The following is a 24,830-nucleotide window of genomic DNA, read 5'->3' on the forward strand; positions in this document are numbered from 1 at the left end:
TAGCAAGAGAAGGAGAAAGAGACAAAACAATTATGAGATACATTATGAGAAGTTCAGGCTGAACTTTTGGAAACTGGAATGTCACTTGTGCTGTGGTTCAACAGGACACCCAGAGGGAGTCGGTGGGGAGCCCCTGGCTTTGTGTCTGGATGAAAAGCAAGAGAGGGCAGAGAGCCATCAGTAAAGGTGGTCAGATGGCTGGGGGAGAGCACCCTGGCCTGTATGCCCAGGAGTACAGCCAGTAGCTCAAGGGAAGTGAACATCCACCTTTGCTCACCACTCGTTGGACCTCCATTTAGATGCTGTGCCCAGAGTTGGGCCCCCCACTACAGGAACAACATTGACAAACTTGAGCAAGCTCAGGGGAGGTCCCCCAAGGGGCTCAGGGGCTGGAGCCCTTGCCGTGGGAGGGGAGGCTGAGGGAGCTGGCCTTGTTCAGCCTGGGGCAGAGAGGGTTTCAGGGGGACCTGAGGGTAACCTCTGGCTCCTCTGAGCAGTGCACGGTGTGAGGATGAGAGTCAACAGGCATAAGCTGAAACGAAAGAAGTTCTGACTGGAGATGGGGAGAAACTTTCTAAAATGAGGGCTGAGAGACAGAGGCAACCGAGACAAGTTGTGCAGTCTCCATCCATGGAGCTTCTCAAGACCCAGCTGGATAAACCCCTGAGTAACCTGATCTGACCTCATAGGTCACCAGCTTTGACCTGGAGGTTGGGCTTGAGACCCACTGAGGTCCCTTCCCACCTGAAGTTTCCTATGATCCTACAATCCTAAGTCTCAGCTCATTTCTCCCACTCTGTTTCCCTCTTCCAAAGAGTGATTCAAAATGCTGCAGCAGATGGACAGAGGACAGCATAGATATTGCTATTGAGACAGTTTCTGGCAGCTCAGCACTGAGTCAGTTAATCTTGTCAAAAGGAAGGAGAAAAGACCACTTGTCCTTGCAGAGATGGGAAAGGAAGCTCAGGGGCTGGGAAATAATAGGGGCAGTAAACTGGGATATTAGCCAAGATGTGAAATCGCTGGACATGACAAGGGTTGCCCCATTGGAGCTTATTAAAGGGTCATAGCTCTAGGTGTGGGATTTGTTTCATGTACCCTTAGCCATCTAGAAACACACACATACACACATCTTTTTCATCAGACTTTTATTAGATGACCTGGAGAAATATTTGTGTTTTTCTAATGACCTCTTCCCTCCCTTTCCGTATCAACCTCACAAAACGCATACTCCCTGAGGGGTTCCTGGTGGTGAGCACACACCTTCCCCCACTGTCTCCTTGGCAGTTCACATATGCACCAGAGGTGATTTTACCACCCTGGCACAGCAGTACTTGGAGCTCATGGAGCTGGCCAAAGCTCTGCTGAGCCCTTTCCTCAGGGCCTCCCTGACCTCCCTGTTGCACAGGCTGTAGATGAGGGGATTGACCAGGGGTGTGAGGATGGTATAGAAAAAGGAGAACACTTTGTTGAGCTGCCTCAGCTGGGGGGTTCTGGGCATCAGGTAGACAATGATGGTGGCATAGAAAACAGTGACAACAGTGAGGTGAGAGGAACAGGTGGAGAAGGCCTTCTGCTTGCCCTTGCTAGATGGGATCCTCAGGATGGCAGCTATGATGCACACATAGGAGGCCAGTGTGACTAAGAAAGGGAAAACTGTATTCAGGATAGATATTATGGAAGCTAGTAGTGTGATCACCCTGGTGTCACTGCAGAGAAGCTTCAGCACAGGGGTAAAATCACAGAAGAAATGGTCAATAACATTGGGGCCACAAAACCTTAAGTGGGATAAGAAAGAAGTGACTACTGTAGAGATAAGCACTCCCAGTAGCCAAGAGGCTGCTGCCAGCTGTAGAGAGACCTTCCAGCTCATGAGGCTTGCATAGAGCAGGGGCTGGCATATGGCCAAGTACCGATCGTAGGACATCATGGCCAGCAGGTAACACTCACTAACTGCAAAGGAAACTAAGAAATAGAGCTGAGCCATACGGCCATGAGCAGAAATGGTCCTGTTGCCGGTCAGGAAGCTGGCCAGCAGCCGGGGCAGGATGGTGGAGCTGTAGCAGGTCTCCAAGGAGGACAGGTTGCCCAGGAAGAAGTACATGGGGGTGTGCAGGTGCCGGTCTGCCACCACCAGCACAACAATGAGGATGTTCACGACCATTGTTACCAAGCAGATCATAAGCAGGAGGAGGAAGAGCAGTGTCTGGAGTGAGGGGACATTCCTCATTCCCAGCAGGAGAAACTCCATTGGAAATGTGCGATTGTCCCATTCCCCTTCCTCCACAGAGCACCACAGGTCCCTCATTCCTCTTTTCCTAACGAGGCAACCTACAAGAAAAAACATCTGTTTCTTTCCTTCTTTCTTGTGCAGAAGAATCAGGAAGGAAGTTGCTGTCAGAGAAAACACGGAGCCTGGCACTTCCCTGACCGCATTGGTGTTCCCTTTAGGGCCCTCATGACTACTGAAAGGAGGGAACTAGGTTTTTCCACAGAGTTAAGCCATGCATCTGTGAGCTGCCCCTCGGAGGTGCTCCTTTCCTGTTTGGAGTAGAGGCAGAGGACAGAAAGCATTCACTCCGACTGTGACAGTGTCTTTCTGGCACCCAAAGTTATTCTGAATAGCAGCCACCATTCCTAGCAGGCCAGGAGACCCCTTTCTGCGAGCACATCATGCCAGGTGCCCTTTTCCTCAGGGCAGGAGCATGGGCCCTGCACCAAACGGCTGACCTCAGCTCTCCGAAGCAGTTGTATTTGGAAGGGACAGGGCGTGTGCTTCCTTCGACAGTGCGTGGCTCAGGAGTGGACATCCCCGGCACTGTGCAGCAGGACTTCCTTAGAGAGCTCTCAGAGAGCCTTTGCGTGGGCTTGAGAGAGAAAAGGGAGCTGGACCTGAGAGAAGATGGACACTTGAGCTATCAGCCAATATGAGGAGAAGAGATTTGGTGCAGGGCAAGAGGGAAGAGGACAGGGGAGATCATTCGCTTGGTGTAGATCCCCCTCCAGGATGGTTTGGGAGGGGCTTGGGGCTGCCTGGTGGCACAGCCCAGCAGCTGAACCTCAGCACTGCCAGCTGTGCTCACGGAGCTCTGGGCTGGCTCAGGGGCAGCAAAGGCACAAACTAACTCTGCACCAACAGACAAGCTCCCCAGCACTCTGCTCTGCTAACAAGGGTATCAGAAGAAACGTGTGGAGGGAAGGGGGAGCTGGAGTAGAAGACACCCAGGAAAGGACATGCCCATCACTTTCCTCACCCATAGATGCCACTGTGCAAAGCCTAAAGAGCTAAAAAGGAACGGACCTGACTCAGAAGACACAACACAAAGCTGCAGGCCTCCGGATGAGGTGGTGATCTCTGCACTGATGGTGTTGGGCAATGATGATGGAGGTTGGGGTCTCGCCCTCTGCTTCTTGCCCACCACGTCCTTCTCTTCCCTGAGCTCTCTGCAAACCACAACCCAGCGCTCAGGCATTGCTCCGCCCTTGCCATCTTCTTTCAGCCCCTCCTGCAGTTGTGTCCAGCAGCAGTTGAATCCCCCCTGCTCTCTGCAGTGTCCTGGGGTTTAAAGCACTAACGAGTCTCTGAAGGCTCCTGCTGCAGCTGGTCTCTCCCCAGGGACTGCAGAGAGGGAGCAATGTGTAATTGGCTCTCCAAGGAGACTGAAACCTCTGACCTGCTGGAAACTTTGTGAACACTTCTGGCACATAGCTTGCGCCATATCTCTGGTCACTCAAACTCTGGGACATGCTCCTTTGAAAGGGAAACTGAGGCAGAGGACTGAGGAACCAGGACAACGCAAAGTCAGGAGAGATGCTGTGAATGGGATTCCCCTCACCTCCCTGCAGACATCTGTCTGTTCACTGCCTCACTCAGGTTGAGAGAGCCCTGGTGGCCTGAGCTGGTCCCTCCAGCCCCCCACCATGGTCAGTGGGGAGGGAGAGGCCGAGCCCCAGGCATTTCCTCCCTGCCACGGAGACTTGCCTTGGGTAATGGGGTGAGTCCCCCTCTCGGGTGCCAGACTCTGTCCCCTGAGGTGAGAGGGCCTCCGAACTCTCCCTGAGGCACAGAATCATAGAATCACAGAATCGTTTAGGTTGGAAGGGACCTCTGGAGATCATCTCGTCCAACCTCCCTGCTCAAGCAGGGTCACCTAGAGCACATTGCCCAGGATCACATCCAGACGGCTTTTGAATATCTCCAGCGAAGGAGACTCCACTACCTCTCTGGGCAACCTGTTCCAATGCTCTGTCACTCTCACAGGGAAGAAGTTTTTCCTCAGGTTCAGATGGAGCTGCCTGTGGTTCAGTTTGTGCCCATTGCCTCTTGTCCTGTCGCTGGGCACCACGGAGAAGAGGCTGGCCTCATCCTCTTGACACTCCCCCTTCAGATACTTGTACACGTTGATGAGATCGCCTCTCAATCTTCTCTTCCCCAGGCTGAACAGGCCCAGCTCTTGCAGTCTTTCTTCATAGGAGAGATGCTCCAGCCCTCTAATCCTCTTGGTAGCCCTCCGCTGGACTCTCTCCAGGAGTGCCATGTCTCTCTTGTACTGGGGAGCCCAGAACTGGACACAGTACTCCAGGTGAGGCCTCCCCAGGGCTGAGGAGAGGGGCAGGATCACCTCCCTCCACCTGCTGGCAACACTCTGCCTAATGCACCCCAGGATACCATGGGCCTTCTTGGCCACAAGGGCACACTGCTGCCTCATGCTTCACTTGTTGTCCACCAGCACTCCCAGGTCCTTCTCGGCAGAGCCACTTTGCAGCAGGTCAACCCCCAGCCTGTCCTGGTGCATGGGATTATTCCTGCCTAGGTGCAGGACCTTGCACTTGCCTTTGTTGAACTTCAGGAGGTTCCTCTCCGCCCACCTCTCCAGCCTGTCCAGGTCCCTCTGAATGGCAGCACAGTCTTCTGGTGTGTTAGCCTCTCCCCCCAGTTTAGTATCATCAGCAAACTTGCTGAGGGTGCACTCTGTCCCTTCCTCCAGGTCATTGAGGAATACATTGAACAAGACTGGACCCAGGACTGAGCCCTGGGGGACACCACTAGCCACAGGCCTCCAGCTAGACTGTGCCACTGACCACAACCCTCTGAGCTCGGCCATCCAGCCAGTTCTCCATCCACCTCACTGTCCTGGAAGGCTTGGTCAAGCATGATTTCCCTTTGGTGAATCCATGCTGACTCCTCCTGATCACCTTCTTGTCCTCCACATGCTTAGTGAGGACCTCCAGGATCACCTTTCCAGGGATGGAGGGGAGGCTGACAGGCCTGTAGATTCCTGGCTCCTCCTTCTTACCCTTTTTGAAGACTGGAGTGACATGGGCTTTCTTCCATTCGTCAGGCACCTCTCCTGTTCTCCAGGACCCTTCAAAAATGAAGAAGAGTGGCCTAGCGATAACATCCACTTCTCTAAGGGAAGCAGGTGGGACTTGGGGCACAGGAGCTGTAACACTCAGCTACAGAGGCGAGTGGAAAAGGGTTCGATGTTAACAAGAGCGAAGTAGGTCCCCAGGGGCTGATGGGAGAACTGGCCGGGCTGGGGAGGGGAGGAGGAAGGTTGTCCACACATGTCCCGTACCAGAAATCCTGCCTTTCCTACACATCCAGGTTTCATTAGGAGACCCTCTGAATCAATAGGAATCCAGCAATGTGGATAACAGGGATTCTCGGGGCTGAAAAAAGAGGAAAACTGTGAAAGCCAGCATCCGATTTTTTTTTGGTCGCTCATTGAAATCTTCCTCTTGTAAGTGCCCTCCTGAGAGCTCTCCACTTAGCCTCACAAGAACTGAGACCTCAAGAAAATGCTGGGGAGTGGCATGGCTTGTTAGGGCTTCTGACCTTTTAATCCCCCCTCGAGTGTATGTGGTGCTGAGCCCATGAACCTCAGATACTGAGAGGGAACTGAGAAAAACACTGAAGAAGTTAAAGTCAGAATTAAATCCCAAGTTTCGGGGAGTGTTAATGGGTCCCCCTGAGGACCATTACCAACAAAGCCTCCCAGGGGCTGAGGAGAGCAGAAAGTTGGAGGCACTTGTTACAGGTTGGCAAAGGAAATGTGCAGGTGGCTGTGACACCAAGTCCACCTTGCTGTGTGTTATCAGACAGCATGGGCCAGCACTGACACCCAGCCCCTGCACAGGGTGGTGCTTTCGCTCCGACTTGGCTCAGGGCTCTTTGTGGGGGCAGGGAGAGGGTGGGGGTGTGCAAGGCTTCGTGCAGGATGAGACAGCACCTCCTGGGCTCTCTGAGGGTGGGGACGTAATGAGGACCTGGGGCCGTCAGAAACACAGTGTCTCCTTGGCCTCAGTGGCAGACACCAGAGAAAGCCAAGAGCACAAAGACCTCCGCCCTGTCGGAGGCTTTCAGCCTTGGCAGTGCCCTCGGTCGTCTCCACCCCAGGCTGTCCCCCTCCTGTGTCTGTGTCCCTGCAGCCTGTAGACACCCAGCCTGCTTCCCCACTTTGCTCTCCCCCAGCCATCTGACCACCTTTACTGATGGCTCTCTGCCCTCTCTTGCTTTTCATCCAGACACAAAGCCAGGGGCTCCCCACCAACTCCCTCTGGGTGTCCTATTGAACCACAGCACAAGTGACATTCCAGTTTCCAAAAGTTCAGCCTGAACTTCTCATAATGTATCTCATAATTGTTTTGTCTCTTTCTCCTTCTCTTGCTATTTCCTATTACCAAGAAACTCTCCATCACCTCTGAAACCACCCTTCAAGCACTCACAGGCTCCTACTGGAATGCCCTTAGCCTCCCCTTCACCAGGCTAAAGAAGGCCACATCCCTCAGCCCCTCCATACAGGCTTTGTGCTTCAGGACCCTACCCCCATCTTGGGAGACCTCCCCTGGACCTTCTCCAGGTCCTCCCCATTCCTCCAGCACTGGGCAGCCCACACGGGGACACACTCTTCCAGATGTGGCCACACCAGTGCTGAGTCAAGGGGGATGGGGACTGCCCTTGCCTGGGTGGCCATGGTCTTCCTGAAGCAGCCCCATATGCAGCTGGCCTCATTAGTGCAAGCATGCACTGCTGGCTCCTATGGCATCCCTTGTCATGTCCAGGCCCTTCTCCTCAGGGTCACTCCTCTGACGGTCAGCTCTCAGCCTGTCCTGATGCACAGCGTTTTACAGAATCACAGAATCACAGAATCGTTTAGGTTGGAAGGGACCTCTGGAGATCATCTCGTCCAACCTCCCTGCTCAAGCAGGGTCACCTAGAGCACATTGCCCAGGATCACATCCAGACGGCTTTTGAATATCTCCAGCGAAGGAGACTCCACTACCTCTCTGGGCAACCTGTTCCAATGCTCTGTCACTCTCACAGGGAAGAAGTTTTTCCTCAGGTTCAGATGGAGCTGCCTGTGGTTCAGTTTGTGCCCATTGCCTCTTGTCCTGTCGCTGGGCACCACGGAGAAGAGGCTGGCCTCATCCTCTTGACACTCCCCCTTCAGATACTTGTACACGTTGATGAGATCGCCTCTCAATCTTCTCTTCCCCAGGCTGAACAGGCCCAGCTCTTGCAGTCTTTCTTCATAGGAGAGATGCTCCAGCCCTCTAATCCTCTTGGTAGCCCTCCGCTGGACTCTCTCCAGGAGTGCCATGTCTCTCTTGTACTGGGGAGCCCAGAACTGGACACAGTACTCCAGGTGAGGCCTCCCCAGGGCTGAGGAGAGGGGCAGGATCACCTCCCTCCACCTGCTGGCAACACTCTGCCTAATGCACCCCAGCATACCATGGGCCTTCTTGGCCACAAGGGCACACTGCTGCCTCATGTTTAACTTGTTGTCCACCAGCACTCCCAGGTCCTTCTCTGCAGAGCCACTTTGCAGCAGGTCAACCCCCAGCCTGTCCTGGTGCATGGGATTATTCCTGCCTAGGTGCAGGACCTTGCACTTGCCTTTGTTGAACTTCAGGAGGTTCCTCTCCGCCCACCTCTCCAGCCTGTCCAGGTCCCTCTGAATGGCAGCACAGTCTTCTGGTGTGTTAGCCTCTCCCCCCAGTTTAGTATCATCAGCAAACTTGCTGAGGGTGCACTCTGTCCCTTCCTCCAGGTCATTGAGGAATACATTGAACAAGACTGGACCCAGGACTGAGCCCTGGGGGACACCACTAGCCACAGGCCTCCAGCTAGACTGTGCCACTGACCACAACCCTCTGAGCTCGGCCATCCAGCCAGTTCTCCATCCACCTCACTGTCCTGGAAGGCTTGGTCAAGCATGATTTCCCTTTGGTGAATCCATGCTGACTCCTCCTGATCACCTTCTTGTCCTCCACATGCTTAGTGAGGACCTCCAGGATCACCTTTCCAGGGATGGAGGGGAGGCTGACAGGCCTGTAGATTCCTGGCTCCTCCTTCTTACCCTTTTTGAAGACTGGCGTGACACTGGCTTTCTTCCAGTCCTCAGGGCCTCTCCTGATCTCCAGGACCTTTCCAAGAGGATGGAGAGTGGCCTAGCCATAACATCCACTTCTCTAAGGGAAGCAGGTGGGACTTGGGGCACAGGAGCTGTAACACTCAGCTACAGAGGCGAGTGGAAAAGGGTTCGATGTTAACAAGAGCGAAGTAGGTCCCCAGGGGCTGATGGGAGAACTGGCCGGGCTGGGGAGGGGAGGAGGAAGGTTGTCCACACATGTCCCGTACCAGAAATCCTGCCTTTCCTACACATCCAGGTTTCATTAGGAGACCCTCTGAATCAATAGGAATCCAGCAATGTGGATAACAGGGATTCTCGGGGCTGAAAAAAGAGGAAAACTGTGAAAGCCAGCATCCGATTTTTTTTTGGTCGCTCATTGAAATCTTCCTCTTGTAAGTGCCCTCCTGAGAGCTCTCCACTTAGCCTCACAAGAACTGAGACCTCAAGAAAATGCTGGGGAGTGGCATGGCTTGTTAGGGCTTCTGACCTTTTAATCCCCCCTCGAGTGTATGTGGTGCTGAGCCCATGAACCTCAGATACTGAGAGGGAACTGAGAAAAACACTGAAGAAGTTAAAGTCAGAATTAAATCCCAAGTTTCGGGGAGTGTTAATGGGTCCCCCTGAGGACCATTACCAACAAAGCCTCCCAGGGGCTGAGGAGAGCAGAAAGTTGGAGGCACTTGTTACAGGTTGGCAAAGGAAATGTGCAGGTGGCTGTGACACCAAGTCCACCTTGCTGTGTGTTATCAGACAGCATGGGCCAGCACTGACACCCAGCCCCTGCACAGGGTGGTGCTTTCGCTCCGACTTGGCTCAGGGCTCTTTGTGGGGGCAGGGAGAGGGTGGGGGTGTGCAAGGCTTCGTGCAGGATGAGACAGCACCTCCTGGGCTCTCTGAGGGTGGGGACGTAATGAGGACCTGGGGCCGTCAGAAACACAGTGTCTCCTTGGCCTCAGTGGCAGACACCAGAGAAAGCCAAGAGCACAAAGACCTCCGCCCTGTCGGAGGCTTTCAGCCTTGGCAGTGCCCTCGGTCGTCTCCACCCCAGGCTGTCCCCCTCCTGTGTCTGTGTCCCTGCAGCCTGTAGACACCCAGCCTGCTTCCCCACTTTGCTCTCCCCCAGCCATCTGACCACCTTTACTGATGGCTCTCTGCCCTCTCTTGCTTTTCATCCAGACACAAAGCCAGGGGCTCCCCACCAACTCCCTCTGGGTGTCCTATTGAACCACAGCACAAGTGACATTCCAGTTTCCAAAAGTTCAGCCTGAACTTCTCATAATGTATCTCATAATTGTTTTGTCTCTTTCTCCTTCTCTTGCTATTTCCTATTACCAAGAAACTCTCCATCACCTCTGAAACCACCCTTCAAGCACTCACAGGCTCCTACTGGAATGCCCTTAGCCTCCCCTTCACCAGGCTAAAGAAGGCCACATCCCTCAGCCCCTCCATACAGGCTTTGTGCTTCAGGACCCTACCCCCATCTTGGGAGACCTCCCCTGGACCTTCTCCAGGTCCTCCCCATTCCTCCAGCACTGGGCAGCCCACACGGGGACACACTCTTCCAGATGTGGCCACACCAGTGCTGAGTCAAGGGGGATGGGGACTGCCCTTGCCTGGGTGGCCATGGTCTTCCTGAAGCAGCCCCATATGCAGCTGGCCTCATTAGTGCAAGCATGCACTGCTGGCTCCTATGGCATCCCTTGTCATGTCCAGGCCCTTCTCCTCAGGGTCACTCCTCTGACGGTCAGCTCTCAGCCTGTCCTGATGCACAGCGTTTTACAGAATCACAGAATCACAGAATCGTTTAGGTTGGAAGGGACCTCTGGAGATCATCTCGTCCAACCTCCCTGCTCAAGCAGGGTCACCTAGAGCACATTGCCCAGGATCACATCCAGACGGCTTTTGAATATCTCCAGCGAAGGAGACTCCACTACCTCTCTGGGCAACCTGTTCCAATGCTCTGTCACTCTCACAGGGAAGAAGTTTTTCCTCAGGTTCAGATGGAGCTGCCTGTGGTTCAGTTTGTGCCCATTGCCTCTTGTCCTGTCGCTGGGCACCACGGAGAAGAGGCTGGCCTCATCCTCTTGACACTCCCCCTTCAGATACTTGTACACGTTGATGAGATCGCCTCTCAATCTTCTCTTCCCCAGGCTGAACAGGCCCAGCTCTTGCAGTCTTTCTTCATAGGAGAGATGCTCCAGCCCTCTAATCCTCTTGGTAGCCCTCCGCTGGACTCTCTCCAGGAGTGCCATGTCTCTCTTGTACTGGGGAGCCCAGAACTGGACACAGTACTCCAGGTGAGGCCTCCCCAGGGCTGAGGAGAGGGGCAGGATCACCTCCCTCCACCTGCTGGCAACACTCTGCCTAATGCACCCCAGCATACCATGGGCCTTCTTGGCCACAAGGGCACACTGCTGCCTCATGTTTAACTTGTTGTCCACCAGCACTCCCAGGTCCTTCTCTGCAGAGCCACTTTGCAGCAGGTCAACCCCCAGCCTGTCCTGGTGCATGGGATTATTCCTGCCTAGGTGCAGGACCTTGCACTTGCCTTTGTTGAACTTCAGGAGGTTCCTCTCCGCCCACCTCTCCAGCCTGTCCAGGTCCCTCTGAATGGCAGCACAGTCTTCTGGTGTGTTAGCCTCTCCCCCCAGTTTAGTATCATCAGCAAACTTGCTGAGGGTGCACTCTGTCCCTTCCTCCAGGTCATTGAGGAATACATTGAACAAGACTGGACCCAGGACTGAGCCCTGGGGGACACCACTAGCCACAGGCCTCCAGCTAGACTGTGCCACTGACCACAACCCTCTGAGCTCGGCCATCCAGCCAGTTCTCCATCCACCTCACTGTCCTGGAAGGCTTGGTCAAGCATGATTTCCCTTTGGTGAATCCATGCTGACTCCTCCTGATCACCTTCTTGTCCTCCACATGCTTAGTGAGGACCTCCAGGATCACCTTTCCAGGGATGGAGGGGAGGCTGACAGGCCTGTAGATTCCTGGCTCCTCCTTCTTACCCTTTTTGAAGACTGGAGTGACATGGGCTTTCTTCCATTCGTCAGGCACCTCTCCTGTTCTCCAGGACCCTTCAAAAATGAAGAAGAGTGGCCTAGCGATAACATCCACTTCTCTAAGGGAAGCAGGTGGGACTTGGGGCACAGGAGCTGTAACACTCAGCTACAGAGGCGAGTGGAAAAGGGTTCGATGTTAACAAGAGCGAAGTAGGTCCCCAGGGGCTGATGGGAGAACTGGCCGGGCTGGGGAGGGGAGGAGGAAGGTTGTCCACACATGTCCCGTACCAGAAATCCTGCCTTTCCTACACATCCAGGTTTCATTAGGAGACCCTCTGAATCAATAGGAATCCAGCAATGTGGATAACAGGGATTCTCGGGGCTGAAAAAAGAGGAAAACTGTGAAAGCCAGCATCCGATTTTTTTTTGGTCGCTCATTGAAATCTTCCTCTTGTAAGTGCCCTCCTGAGAGCTCTCCACTTAGCCTCACAAGAACTGAGACCTCAAGAAAATGCTGGGGAGTGGCATGGCTTGTTAGGGCTTCTGACCTTTTAATCCCCCCTCGAGTGTATGTGGTGCTGAGCCCATGAACCTCAGATACTGAGAGGGAACTGAGAAAAACACTGAAGAAGTTAAAGTCAGAATTAAATCCCAAGTTTCGGGGAGTGTTAATGGGTCCCCCTGAGGACCATTACCAACAAAGCCTCCCAGGGGCTGAGGAGAGCAGAAAGTTGGAGGCACTTGTTACAGGTTGGCAAAGGAAATGTGCAGGTGGCTGTGACACCAAGTCCACCTTGCTGTGTGTTATCAGACAGCATGGGCCAGCACTGACACCCAGCCCCTGCACAGGGTGGTGCTTTCGCTCCGACTTGGCTCAGGGCTCTTTGTGGGGGCAGGGAGAGGGTGGGGGTGTGCAAGGCTTCGTGCAGGATGAGACAGCACCTCCTGGGCTCTCTGAGGGTGGGGACGTAATGAGGACCTGGGGCCGTCAGAAACACAGTGTCTCCTTGGCCTCAGTGGCAGACACCAGAGAAAGCCAAGAGCACAAAGACCTCCGCCCTGTCGGAGGCTTTCAGCCTTGGCAGTGCCCTCGGTCGTCTCCACCCCAGGCTGTCCCCCTCCTGTGTCTGTGTCCCTGCAGCCTGTAGACACCCAGCCTGCTTCCCCACTTTGCTCTCCCCCAGCCATCTGACCACCTTTACTGATGGCTCTCTGCCCTCTCTTGCTTTTCATCCAGACACAAAGCCAGGGGCTCCCCACCAACTCCCTCTGGGTGTCCTATTGAACCACAGCACAAGTGACATTCCAGTTTCCAAAAGTTCAGCCTGAACTTCTCATAATGTATCTCATAATTGTTTTGTCTCTTTCTCCTTCTCTTGCTATTTCCTATTACCAAGAAACTCTCCATCACCTCTGAAACCACCCTTCAAGCACTCACAGGCTCCTACTGGAATGCCCTTAGCCTCCCCTTCACCAGGCTAAAGAAGGCCACATCCCTCAGCCCCTCCATACAGGCTTTGTGCTTCAGGACCCTACCCCCATCTTGGGAGACCTCCCCTGGACCTTCTCCAGGTCCTCCCCATTCCTCCAGCACTGGGCAGCCCACACGGGGACACACTCTTCCAGATGTGGCCACACCAGTGCTGAGTCAAGGGGGATGGGGACTGCCCTTGCCTGGGTGGCCATGGTCTTCCTGAAGCAGCCCCATATGCAGCTGGCCTCATTAGTGCAAGCATGCACTGCTGGCTCCTATGGCATCCCTTGTCATGTCCAGGCCCTTCTCCTCAGGGTCACTCCTCTGACGGTCAGCTCTCAGCCTGTCCTGATGCACAGCGTTTTACAGAATCACAGAATCACAGAATCGTTTAGGTTGGAAGGGACCTCTGGAGATCATCTCGTCCAACCTCCCTGCTCAAGCAGGGTCACCTAGAGCACATTGCCCAGGATCACATCCAGACGGCTTTTGAATATCTCCAGCGAAGGAGACTCCACTACCTCTCTGGGCAACCTGTTCCAATGCTCTGTCACTCTCACAGGGAAGAAGTTTTTCCTCAGGTTCAGATGGAGCTGCCTGTGGTTCAGTTTGTGCCCATTGCCTCTTGTCCTGTCGCTGGGCACCACGGAGAAGAGGCTGGCCTCATCCTCTTGACACTCCCCCTTCAGATACTTGTACACGTTGATGAGATCGCCTCTCAATCTTCTCTTCCCCAGGCTGAACAGGCCCAGCTCTTGCAGTCTTTCTTCATAGGAGAGATGCTCCAGCCCTCTAATCCTCTTGGTAGCCCTCCGCTGGACTCTCTCCAGGAGTGCCATGTCTCTCTTGTACTGGGGAGCCCAGAACTGGACACAGTACTCCAGGTGAGGCCTCCCCAGGGCTGAGGAGAGGGGCAGGATCACCTCCCTCCACCTGCTGGCAACACTCTGCCTAATGCACCCCAGCATACCATGGGCCTTCTTGGCCACAAGGGCACACTGCTGCCTCATGTTTAACTTGTTGTCCACCAGCACTCCCAGGTCCTTCTCTGCAGAGCCACTTTGCAGCAGGTCAACCCCCAGCCTGTCCTGGTGCATGGGATTATTCCTGCCTAGGTGCAGGACCTTGCACTTGCCTTTGTTGAACTTCAGGAGGTTCCTCTCCGCCCACCTCTCCAGCCTGTCCAGGTCCCTCTGAATGGCAGCACAGTCTTCTGGTGTGTTAGCCTCTCCCCCCAGTTTAGTATCATCAGCAAACTTGCTGAGGGTGCACTCTGTCCCTTCCTCCAGGTCATTGAGGAATACATTGAACAAGACTGGACCCAGGACTGAGCCCTGGGGGACACCACTAGCCACAGGCCTCCAGCTAGACTGTGCCACTGACCACAACCCTCTGAGCTCGGCCATCCAGCCAGTTCTCCATCCACCTCACTGTCCTGGAAGGCTTGGTCAAGCATGATTTCCCTTTGGTGAATCCATGCTGACTCCTCCTGATCACCTTCTTGTCCTCCACATGCTTAGTGAGGACCTCCAGGATCACCTTTCCAGGGATGGAGGGGAGGCTGACAGGCCTGTAGATTCCTGGCTCCTCCTTCTTACCCTTTTTGAAGACTGGAGTGACATGGGCTTTCTTCCATTCGTCAGGCACCTCTCCTGTTCTCCAGGACCCTTCAAAAATGAAGAAGAGTGGCCTAGCGATAACATCCACTTCTCTAAGGGAAGCAGGTGGGACTTGGGGCACAGGAGCTGTAACACTCAGCTACAGAGGCGAGTGGAAAAGGGTTCGATGTTAACAAGAGCGAAGTAGGTCCCCAGGGGCTGATGGGAGAACTGGCCGGGCTGGGGAGGGGAGGAGGAAGGTTGTCCACACATGTCCCGTACCAGAAATCCTGCCTTTCCTACACATCCAGGTTTCATTAGGAGACCCTCTGAATCAATAGGAATCCAGCAATGTGGATAACAGGGATTCTCGGGGCTGAAAAAAGAGGAAAACTGTGAAAGCCAGCATCCGATTTTTTTTTGGTCGCTCATTGAAATCTTCCTCTTGTAAGTGCCCTCCTGAGAGCTCTCCACTTAGCCTCACAAGAACTGAGACCTCAAGAAAATGCTGGGGAGTGGCATGGCTTGTTAGGGCTTCTGACCTTTTAATCCCCCCTCGAGTGTATGTGGTGCTGAGCCCATGAACCTCAGATACTGAGAGGGAACTGAGAAAAACACTGAAGAAGTTAAAGTCAGAATTAAATCCCAAGTTTCGGGGAGTGTTAATGGGTCCCCCTGAGGACCATTACCAACAAAGCCTCCCAGGGGCTGAGGAGAGCAGAAAGTTGGAGGCACTTGTTACAGGTTGGCAAAGGAAATGTGCAGGTGGCTGTGACACCAAGTCCACCTTGCTGTGTGTTATCAGACAGCATGGGCCAGCACTGACACCCAGCCCCTGCACAGGGTGGTGCTTTCGCTCCGACTTGGCTCAGGGCTCTTTGTGGGGGCAGGGAGAGGGTGGGGGTGTGCAAGGCTTCGTGCAGGATGAGACAGCACCTCCTGGGCTCTCTGAGGGTGGGGACGTAATGAGGACCTGGGGCCGTCAGAAACACAGTGTCTCCTTGGCCTCAGTGGCAGACACCAGAGAAAGCCAAGAGCACAAAGACCTCCGCCCTGTCGGAGGCTTTCAGCCTTGGCAGTGCCCTCGGTCGTCTCCACCCCAGGCTGTCCCCCTCCTGTGTCTGTGTCCCTGCAGCCTGTAGACACCCAGCCTGCTTCCCCACTTTGCTCTCCCCCAGCCATCTGACCACCTTTACTGATGGCTCTCTGCCCTCTCTTGCTTTTCATCCAGACACAAAGCCAGGGGCTCCCCACCAACTCCCTCTGGGTGTCCTATTGAACCACAGCACAAGTGACATTCCAGTTTCCAAAAGTTCAGCCTGAACTTCTCATAATGTATCTCATAATTGTTTTGTCTCTTTCTCCTTCTCTTGCTATTTCCTATTACCAAGAAACTCTCCATCACCTCTGAAACCACCCTTCAAGCACTCACAGGCTCCTACTGGAATGCCCTTAGCCTCCCCTTCACCAGGCTAAAGAAGGCCACATCCCTCAGCCCCTCCATACAGGCTTTGTGCTTCAGGACCCTACCCCCATCTTGGGAGACCTCCCCTGGACCTTCTCCAGGTCCTCCCCATTCCTCCAGCACTGGGCAGCCCACACGGGGACACACTCTTCCAGATGTGGCCACACCAGTGCTGAGTCAAGGGGGATGGGGACTGCCCTTGCCTGGGTGGCCATGGTCTTCCTGAAGCAGCCCCATATGCAGCTGGCCTCATTAGTGCAAGCATGCACTGCTGGCTCCTATGGCATCCCTTGTCATGTCCAGGCCCTTCTCCTCAGGGTCACTCCTCTGACGGTCAGCTCTCAGCCTGTCCTGATGCACAGCGTTTTACAGAATCACAGAATCACAGAATCGTTTAGGTTGGAAGGGACCTCTGGAGATCATCTCGTCCAACCTCCCTGCTCAAGCAGGGTCACCTAGAGCACATTGCCCAGGATCACATCCAGACGGCTTTTGAATATCTCCAGCGAAGGAGACTCCACTACCTCTCTGGGCAACCTGTTCCAATGCTCTGTCACTCTCACAGGGAAGAAGTTTTTCCTCAGGTTCAGATGGAGCTGCCTGTGGTTCAGTTTGTGCCCATTGCCTCTTGTCCTGTCGCTGGGCACCACGGAGAAGAGGCTGGCCTCATCCTCTTGACACTCCCCCTTCAGATACTTGTACACGTTGATGAGATCGCCTCTCAATCTTCTCTTCCCCAGGCTGAACAGGCCCAGCTCTTGCAGTCTTTCTTCATAGGAGAGATGCTCCAGCCCTCTAATCCTCTTGGTAGCCCTCCGCTGGACTCTCTCCAGGAGTGCCATGTCTCTCTTGTACTGGGGAGCCCAGAACTGGACACAGTACTCCAGGTGAGGCCTCCCCAGGGCTGAGGAGAGGGGCAGGATCACCTCCCTCCACCTGCTGGCAACACTCTGCCTAATGCACCCCAGCATACCATGGGCCTTCTTGGCCACAAGGGCACACTGCTGCCTCATGTTTAACTTGTTGTCCACCAGCACTCCCAGGTCCTTCTCTGCAGAGCCACTTTGCAGCAGGTCAACCCCCAGCCTGTCCTGGTGCATGGGATTATTCCTGCCTAGGTGCAGGACCTTGCACTTGCCTTTGTTGAACTTCAGGAGGTTCCTCTCCGCCCACCTCTCCAGCCTGTCCAGGTCCCTCTGAATGGCAGCACAGTCTTCTGGTGTGTTAGCCTCTCCCCCCAGTTTAGTATCATCAGCAAACTTGCTGAGGGTGCACTCTGTCCCTTCCTCCAGGTCATTGAGGAATACATTGAACAAGACTGGACCCAGGACTGAGCCCTGGGGGACACCACTAGCCACAGGCCTCCAGCTAGACTGTGCCACTGACCACAACCCTCTGAGCTCGGCCATCCAGCCAGTTCTCCATCCACCTCACTGTCCTGGAAGGCTTGGTCAAGCATGATTTCCCTTTGGTGAATCCATGCTGACTCCTCCTGATCACCTTCTTGTCCTCCACATGCTTAGTGAGGACCTCCAGGATCACCTTTCCAGGGATGGAGGGGAGGCTGACAGGCCTGTAGATTCCTGGCTCCTCCTTCTTACCCTTTTTGAAGACTGGCGTGACACTGGCTTTCTTCCAGTCCTCAGGGCCTCTCCTGATCTCCAGGACCTTTCCAAGAGGATGGAGAGTGGCCTAGCCATAACATCCGCCAGCTCCCTCAGCACTCGTGGGTGCATCCCAGTGGGGCCCATGGATTTATGGATGTCCAGTTTGGACAAAAGATCTCTAACCTGATCCTCCTCAACCAAGGGAGAGTCTTCCTTTCTCCAGACTTCCTCCCTGGTCTCCAGTGTCTGGAATTCCTGAGGACTGGCCTTAGCAGTGAAATCATCACTGCTAATCATCACTGCTGTCACATCCCTGCATACTCTGACAATAGCCCCATATTCCTCCCAAGTGGCCTGTCCCCTTTTTCACATTCTGTAGACTTCCTTCTTCTGTTAGAGTTTTGCCAGGAGTTCCTTGATCATCCATGCACGTCTTCTGCCTGCTTTGCTGGCCTCCTTACTCCAGCAAAGCAGGAGTAAGGATCCTCACAGGAACCTGAACTCCATCTTTTTCTAGTCACTGCAGCCAAGGCTGCCCCCAGCCTTCACATCTCTAAATAGACCTTCTTTGTTTGTTAGTACAACGTCCAGCAACACACCTCTCCTCGTTGGCTTCTCCACCACCTGTGTCAGAACGTCATGCTCAATGCTCTGCAGGAACCTCCTGATTGTGCCTAGCTGTGCTCTCTTCCCAGCAGATGCCAGGGTGGCTGAAATCCTCCAGAACTAGGGCCTGTGATCGTGAAGCTACTTCCAGCTGTCTGTAGAAGGCCTCATCAACTTCCTCTTTCTGATCACGTGGCCTGTAGTAAACCCCCACAAAAGTGTCACCCACGTTAGCCTGCCCTTTAATCCTTACCCGTAAGCTCTCAACCTGCTCTTCATCCACCCCTAGGCAGAACTCCATGCAGTCCAGTTGCTCTGTCACATATAGAGCAGCTCCACCACCTTACCTCCCTGGTCTTTCTGAAAAAGCACATAGCCATCCATGTCAGCATTCCAGTCATGCCAGCTCTGTAATTGCAACGACGTCATGGCCCTGTGACTGCACACAGATCTCTAATTCTTCCTGCTTATTCCCCATGCTGTATGATTTAGTGTACAGGCATTTCAGAGAGGCAATCGAGCAGGCAGGTTTCCCAGGAGGGGTGTGAGAGGATCCTCCACAGTCATGTCCCATGCACACTTCCCTGGCTGCATGCACCAACTGGAGGCATCCTGACTTGAGGGGCATTTTGCTGACTACCCTGCCTCTGTAACTCTCCCCTTTCCCCCATCTTTCCTGCTGGCCACATCTGCTGAGGGCCAATCAGGCAGCTGCAGTGCAAGGGCCCTCACAATCCACCCTGCAGCCATGTCCCCTTTGCCTGCCTCGTCCTGTCCTCCTGCCCATTTCTCCTCTCTGCTGGGATGAGTGATGTTGTGATGCTGCTCTTGTCCTCCCAATAGCTCCTGCCAGAACTTAGCCAAGGAGGTTCCTGTACAAGAGGTGACCTCATCATCAACACTGCTGATGTGTCACCTTCACCTGCCTCTCCCTCACCAGCCTTCTGAGTCACCCTCTCTTCTGAACCCCACTTTCAAAATCCCTGCTACATCCCCTTTACTGACACCTTCCTCTTCCCTATCCCCATGCAATTACACAAAAATGGTGGACAGCTCATATGGACAGGATGAAAATGGGCTCCTGAAGAAGGCAGGCTGCAACAGCAAGGGCATAGAGGGGCACTTTGTGCAAAGGGGGTGGCCAAAGAGCTTTTCCTTGAAGGAGATGATGAGCCAGGCGAGACCTTGTAGTAAGGCTAAGAGGACACACCAGGCAGGGTGACATTCTGGAGGTGTGTGCTAGCAGCTGCCTGTGGAGGGAGAGGAGGTAGCTGAAACGTTCTTTTGGCAGCTGGAGGAAGCCTCCTGGCCACAGATGCTGGTTCTCACAGAATAGTTTCAGCAGCCCAAAACCCGCTGGAAGGGCAGTCAGCCTGGGCACAAGCAGCCCAGGGAATTCCTGCATGGGAGGGGGAAGAATTCTTGACACAGCAATCAATAAGAAAAGGAATGCTGGACTCGGTTAGTCCAAAGCAAAACAGAAGTGGATGGGGATGCCAAGGGGGAGGGCAGCCATAACTGCCGTGATCATGAGAGGGTAGAAAAGTAAGACAAAAAGCAGCATGAAAGCCCAGGGCGGCAGGAGAGCAGCTTTCAGCTCATTCTGGCTCTGCTTGGCAGGATCCAACAGAGACAGTCCTGGAGGGCAGAAGGGCCCTGGATCCCTCTTGGATCTTCAGAGGTTTTACCCATTGTTGAAGAGGATTCAGCTGGGGAGCCCTTGTGCCCAGTGGGCACACACAAGTCCATGGGATGTGATGGGATGCACCTTGGGTTCTGGGGTTGCTGGTTGCAGTCACTGTGATGCTGCTCTTGATTGTCTTTGAACTGTCAGGGTGATCAGAGAGGTTCCTGACATCTGGGAAAAGGCAAAAGGGCAAGAGGAAGGATCCACAAACTATGGATTGTCCAGCTTCATCTCAGTGCCCGGGAAGGTGATGCAGTAAATCCTTCTGGAAACCATCTCCAAGCAAATGGAGGACAAGGATTGGAGGCATCGTGGGCTGACCAAGAGGAAATGGAAGCCCTGCCGACCAACCTGACTGCCTTCTACCATCAGATGAATGACTGTGTGCACAAGGGGAAAGGAGAAGATTTTGTGTACCTCCACTTTAGCAAGGCCTTTGACACAGTCTCCTGTCATCTGTCTGTAGCCAAATTGTTGAGATCTGCACTGGATCAATGGACCATAAGGCCGGTGGAAGATTGGCTGCCCCATCAGGCCAATGTGCTGTGCTCAGTGGTACAAGGTCCAACTGGTGGCCAGTTACTAGTGGCATCCTTCAGTGATCAACAGGTGGGGCTACACTGTGTAACAATTTCCTAATGGCCAAGACCATGGGATGGATAATGCTGTGGATAATGCGTAAAGGGGACGAGCCCCTGAGTGACCTCATCTAGTTCCCTCAGCATTAACAGGGGATTGGTCCAGATGATGTCCAGAGGTCTTGTGCACCCTAAGTGCTGTGATTCAGGGAATCTTTTCCTGGAGAGCGCTGTAAAGAGAGAGGAGGCAGAGCAGGAAGAAAGGAGAGAGGCAGAAGAGAGAGGAAAAATGTCAGATTAAATATAGCAGTTCCCCAGAACAAAGTTCCAGAACCACATTTAGAGTGGTGGTAGGAAAGGTATTGTGATGAAGAACTCTACATACATGTAACTACAGACTTTCATATACAGACAGTGATCAGTGAAGGGCATGCATACGGTGCTGCCAATAAGAAAGAAAGAAAATGCTCTTTAAAATTGTTAAAGTATGTTGGAAGTTCTGAAAATGAAGATTATTTCCAGTTCCTGCTTAGAATTATTTTGTGACTAGTTGTCACCTAACGACAAGAAGTCCACATTCAGGCCTTGATTCCTTTACCCCCATATAGGGGCTGTTGCTGCCGGGGATGCCTTGTGTAGCTGTGTTGCCATGCAGTGCTAGGAAATGTGAGCCAGGACGTATGGGAACCTTTCTGGAGCATGAGCTGGTCACCAGGGGAAGTAGCTCCAGGCTTCTCAGTGAGACACCTTCTTTCTCTCCCTTGAGTGGAAAGGGAAGTCTAAACAGCTGGATAAGAAATAGACACCTTCAGTGAAGGTGTCTGGCATCGGGTGTGATCAGTCTCATCCCTGTTGTCACCTCAGACGGGGTCACACTTCATTGGCCATGAAGGGAATGGAAAGGGAGTGTGGCTAGATGTTTAGGGACTCCTTTAAGACGTGTCTGTAACACAGCTATCCTGAGGTTTGGGCCGTTTTGGCCACCAGCAAACAGAGCATTTTCCTGAAGCTGATCACCCTGCTTTCCTCTATCAGCTGAGAGAGCTGGTGGGACGGGGCGCTCCTCCTCCTCGCCCCAATGTGCTCTTGCTCCCCCTCAGCCTGACCTCTCCAGAAACAACCCCTGGGCAGGGGCTAAGTGAGCATGCACCAACTGAAATCTGGCTCATGCAAATATGACTAGGAGTCAATCATCTCACCCCATAAAGAGGGAGTGGTCCAGAGCCCATGGAGCTCTCCTGCACAGCAGCGGGCTGGGTGCCAGGATCTTCCCTGGAAGCAGGGGCAGTTCTCAAGATTCCTCCTCGAGGTCGGGAGATCCTTACCTGCAACAGATCCTCGGTAAGTGACTAATAGTGCGCTGAAACTTTATAAGTTTGCTAAGTTACCTCTCTGATTCATTGTGCACATAATCCTTAGACCTAAACTGTTGACCAAGTCTGGGGCTAAGATTGGATCCAGCCACACCTAGACTCCTGAGAAGGACTTTAGAAAGTAAGGGGGTCCACTCTGAACCTCATGACTCAACAGAAGGGTCATTGTCTTATTTGCAATTCAACTTTGTTAAATCACTGTCTTACCTCAGTAACACAGATTGCTGCTTCTCTCTGATGAGTGAAGTGCATCATTCCTCGCTCCTCCGCAACAGCTGGACACCTCATGGTGCAACTTGCTGTGTGCAAAGAGTGAGGAGAGGCAGGGAAGATCCTGGGCAGGGAGTGTTATGAGGGGCACTGGACTTCTGCGAGACACAAATTTATCTTTTTTCTTTTATCTCTATTCTAAAAGCAGTGTTTTAAAACTGTCCATAAAAATGAAACAGGAAAGAAATTAAGAAAATGATCTAAAGCAATAGATGGTTTGGTACAATTTTCAATGTTTAAAATTCTTTGTGTTGCTATTGTTCCTCTTTGTTTCTTTCTTTTTTAATAGACAGGTTTTGGGGGGATTTCTTTTTCTTTTTTTTTTTTTTCCTGAAAGGGAAAGTGATTCTCAGAATTGGGATGGGAGGGTCACAGAGGTTTGGTGCCATTCCAGGTGCTTTGGCCCCCTCTGCCAGCCTCCACTTGCAGCTCCAAGGGGCTCCAGTCTCCTGCAGGTCCTCTGGGAGAGCTGCCAGGCCCAGGCAGGTACCTGAGATACATCAGTGCCTCTCCAAGTGCCACTGGGTGCTTGTGGTTAGACCCCAAGCTCTGCCTGCAAAGGTGAAGAACTGTTGTCATCATCAGAAAAAATACATGCACCTTTCCCTCAGTTGAAATGATCAACTAATTTAAATAAAAAGGTCAGTGTTTTCCCATGATGAAATCATAGGAAGTGTTTAGGTAGGGTATTCATCTCAGGAGAATTATTACTGATGTCCTCCTGAACTAGCACGTTACGTGTCCTGATTAAACTGGCCATTTCTGAGATCAGAATGGGATTCCCCTCACCTCCCTGCAGACGTCTGTCTGTTCACTGCCTCGCTCAGGTTGAGAGAGCCCTGGTGGCCTGAGCTGGTCCCTCCAGCCCCTCACCATGGTCAGTGGGGAGGGAGAGGTCGAGCCCCAGACATTTCCTCCGAGCCATGGAGACTTACCCTGGGCAATGGGGTGAATCCCCCCTCTTGGGTGCCAGGCTCTGTCCCCTGAGGTGAGAGAGTCCATGAACTGCTCCCTGAGGCACAAGGGACTGGTGTGTCAGGGGCTGAAGAGAGCAGAGCTCTTGATATGTCCTTGTGGTTTGTGTCCACCTCTCCTCCCTGGCAGGTCCAGAGGTATGCCTCCTTGGCATACCTCCCTGGCAGGTGCCCAGAGGCCTCTGTTACTCCTATTGTGGCACCAGTGGGAGCCACTGGGCATGATTCCCCTTGGTGTTGTTGGACTGGCATGTCGTGAGGTGCAGTCTCCTCAGCCTCTGCCCTGGCTGGAGGAGCAGGAGCCGCTGGTCCCACGGACACAGAAGTTTGTGCAGCAGCTGCCTGAGCTTCCTGATGGCCTCCTACTAAATTGACTGCAGTTTGTCATTGTCTTTCCTTTATTTGAGACCCAGCGCTGGATGTGGTGCTCTAGATATGGTGTAAGAAGCAGTGAGTAATGGGGGGGGTGATCACTTCCCTCCATCTCCTGGCTGTGCTCCTGCGCATACATCCCCAGAGGCTGTTGGCCTTCCTCACTGCCAGCGCACACTGCTGGCTCAGTTCACTTGGCTGTGCACCAGGACCCCCAGGGCCTTTTCTGTGGAGCTACTCCACTGGCTAAGGCCAGTCTGTTGCCAGGGCCCTGGGGGCATTAACAGGCCTTCATGTCCCTGACCAGCCTCACCAGAGGCTTCCACAAACCCCACTGCACATGGCCCAAGAGCCCATTTAAGTTCAATTGTGGGGCCTCAGTGCCATCTCGACCTACACTGCAGGTGTGCCTGTCTGCAGCTGCATTACAGCTGTGCCTATTCCTGACCACGGCCCCTGTTGATCCAGACTCTGACTCAAGGGCTGACTTTCCAACTTGACCCTGGGTATACCTCATCTCTATGGACATGCCCTGCAATTACAGGGCCTTGTCTGACCCTGGTTACTGTCATTGGACCTGATCCTGGTTTGCTGACTTGTGTTCCTGGCTTGACCTTGGACCTGCCTCATCACCAAAAACTCTCCTGATGATCTGGAGTCTTTGCTGAACCCGGGTACCATCTCCAGGTCTGCCCTGCTCGCCTCACTTGGGTAGGGTGGGGCTGGCCCCGGCTGGGGAGGCCCCTGCCTTTTTGGCCTTGTTATCATGTTTGGCTCCCAGCTCCCCGTCCCTTTGGGAGCAGCTGGCCCTTGCTGCTCCCTGAAATCTGTCCACAGCCTATGTTGTTGCAAGGGGTTCTTGCTCCCTAGGGGCAAGAGTTGGCATTTGCCTTGGTTGCATTTCAGATGGGTGCATGCTACCTCTTCCTCCAGACTTTCAAGGTCCCTCTGCATGGCTGCCCCTGCTGTGAGCACAGTGACTTGTATTCCTCCACTCTAGTCTCCTCTGCAGACCTCCTCCAGGGGAGTGATAAAGATGGAAAATGGACAGATAGCAGCGTAGACCCCTGAGGGACTTCCCTTGTTAATGGCCGCCAGGCAGAGGATGACCCATCAGACACTCTACTGTGAGCCTAGTCAGCCCAGCAGTGCTTTAGTCTCCTGGTTGTCCACCCATCCACACCATGACATCCTGACTTGGAACACCATGTCAAAAGCCTTGCTAAAGACAAGGTGTGTGACATCCACTGCTCTGCCCTCCTCCACCAATCCAGTTATCTGTCCTAGAAGGTAATAGGGTCAGTGAAGCAAGATTAAGAGCTGGGAAACCCGTGCTGACTGTTACCAGTCATGTTCTTTTCCATTTGCTCACAAATGTGTTTCAAGAGGACTCCGTCATGCCAT

The 24,830-nt window shown here is 53.5% G+C and overlaps 1 protein-coding gene across 1 annotated transcript; it reads right to left on the reverse strand.

Moving 5' to 3' along the window:
- Positions 1-1,288: 1,288 nt before the first annotated feature.
- On the reverse strand, positions 1,289-2,308 carry LOC138061657 (olfactory receptor 6B1-like). The gene has a single exon (XM_068914203.1). It carries the CDS (start codon positions 2,306-2,308, stop codon positions 1,289-1,291), a length of 1,020 nt encoding a protein of 339 aa, XP_068770304.1.
- Positions 2,309-24,830: the final 22,522 nt, after the last annotated feature.

Source organism: Struthio camelus, chromosome 19 (assembly GCF_040807025.1).
Source record: "Struthio camelus isolate bStrCam1 chromosome 19, bStrCam1.hap1, whole genome shotgun sequence".
Lineage (NCBI taxonomy): Eukaryota > Metazoa > Chordata > Aves > Struthioniformes > Struthionidae > Struthio > Struthio camelus.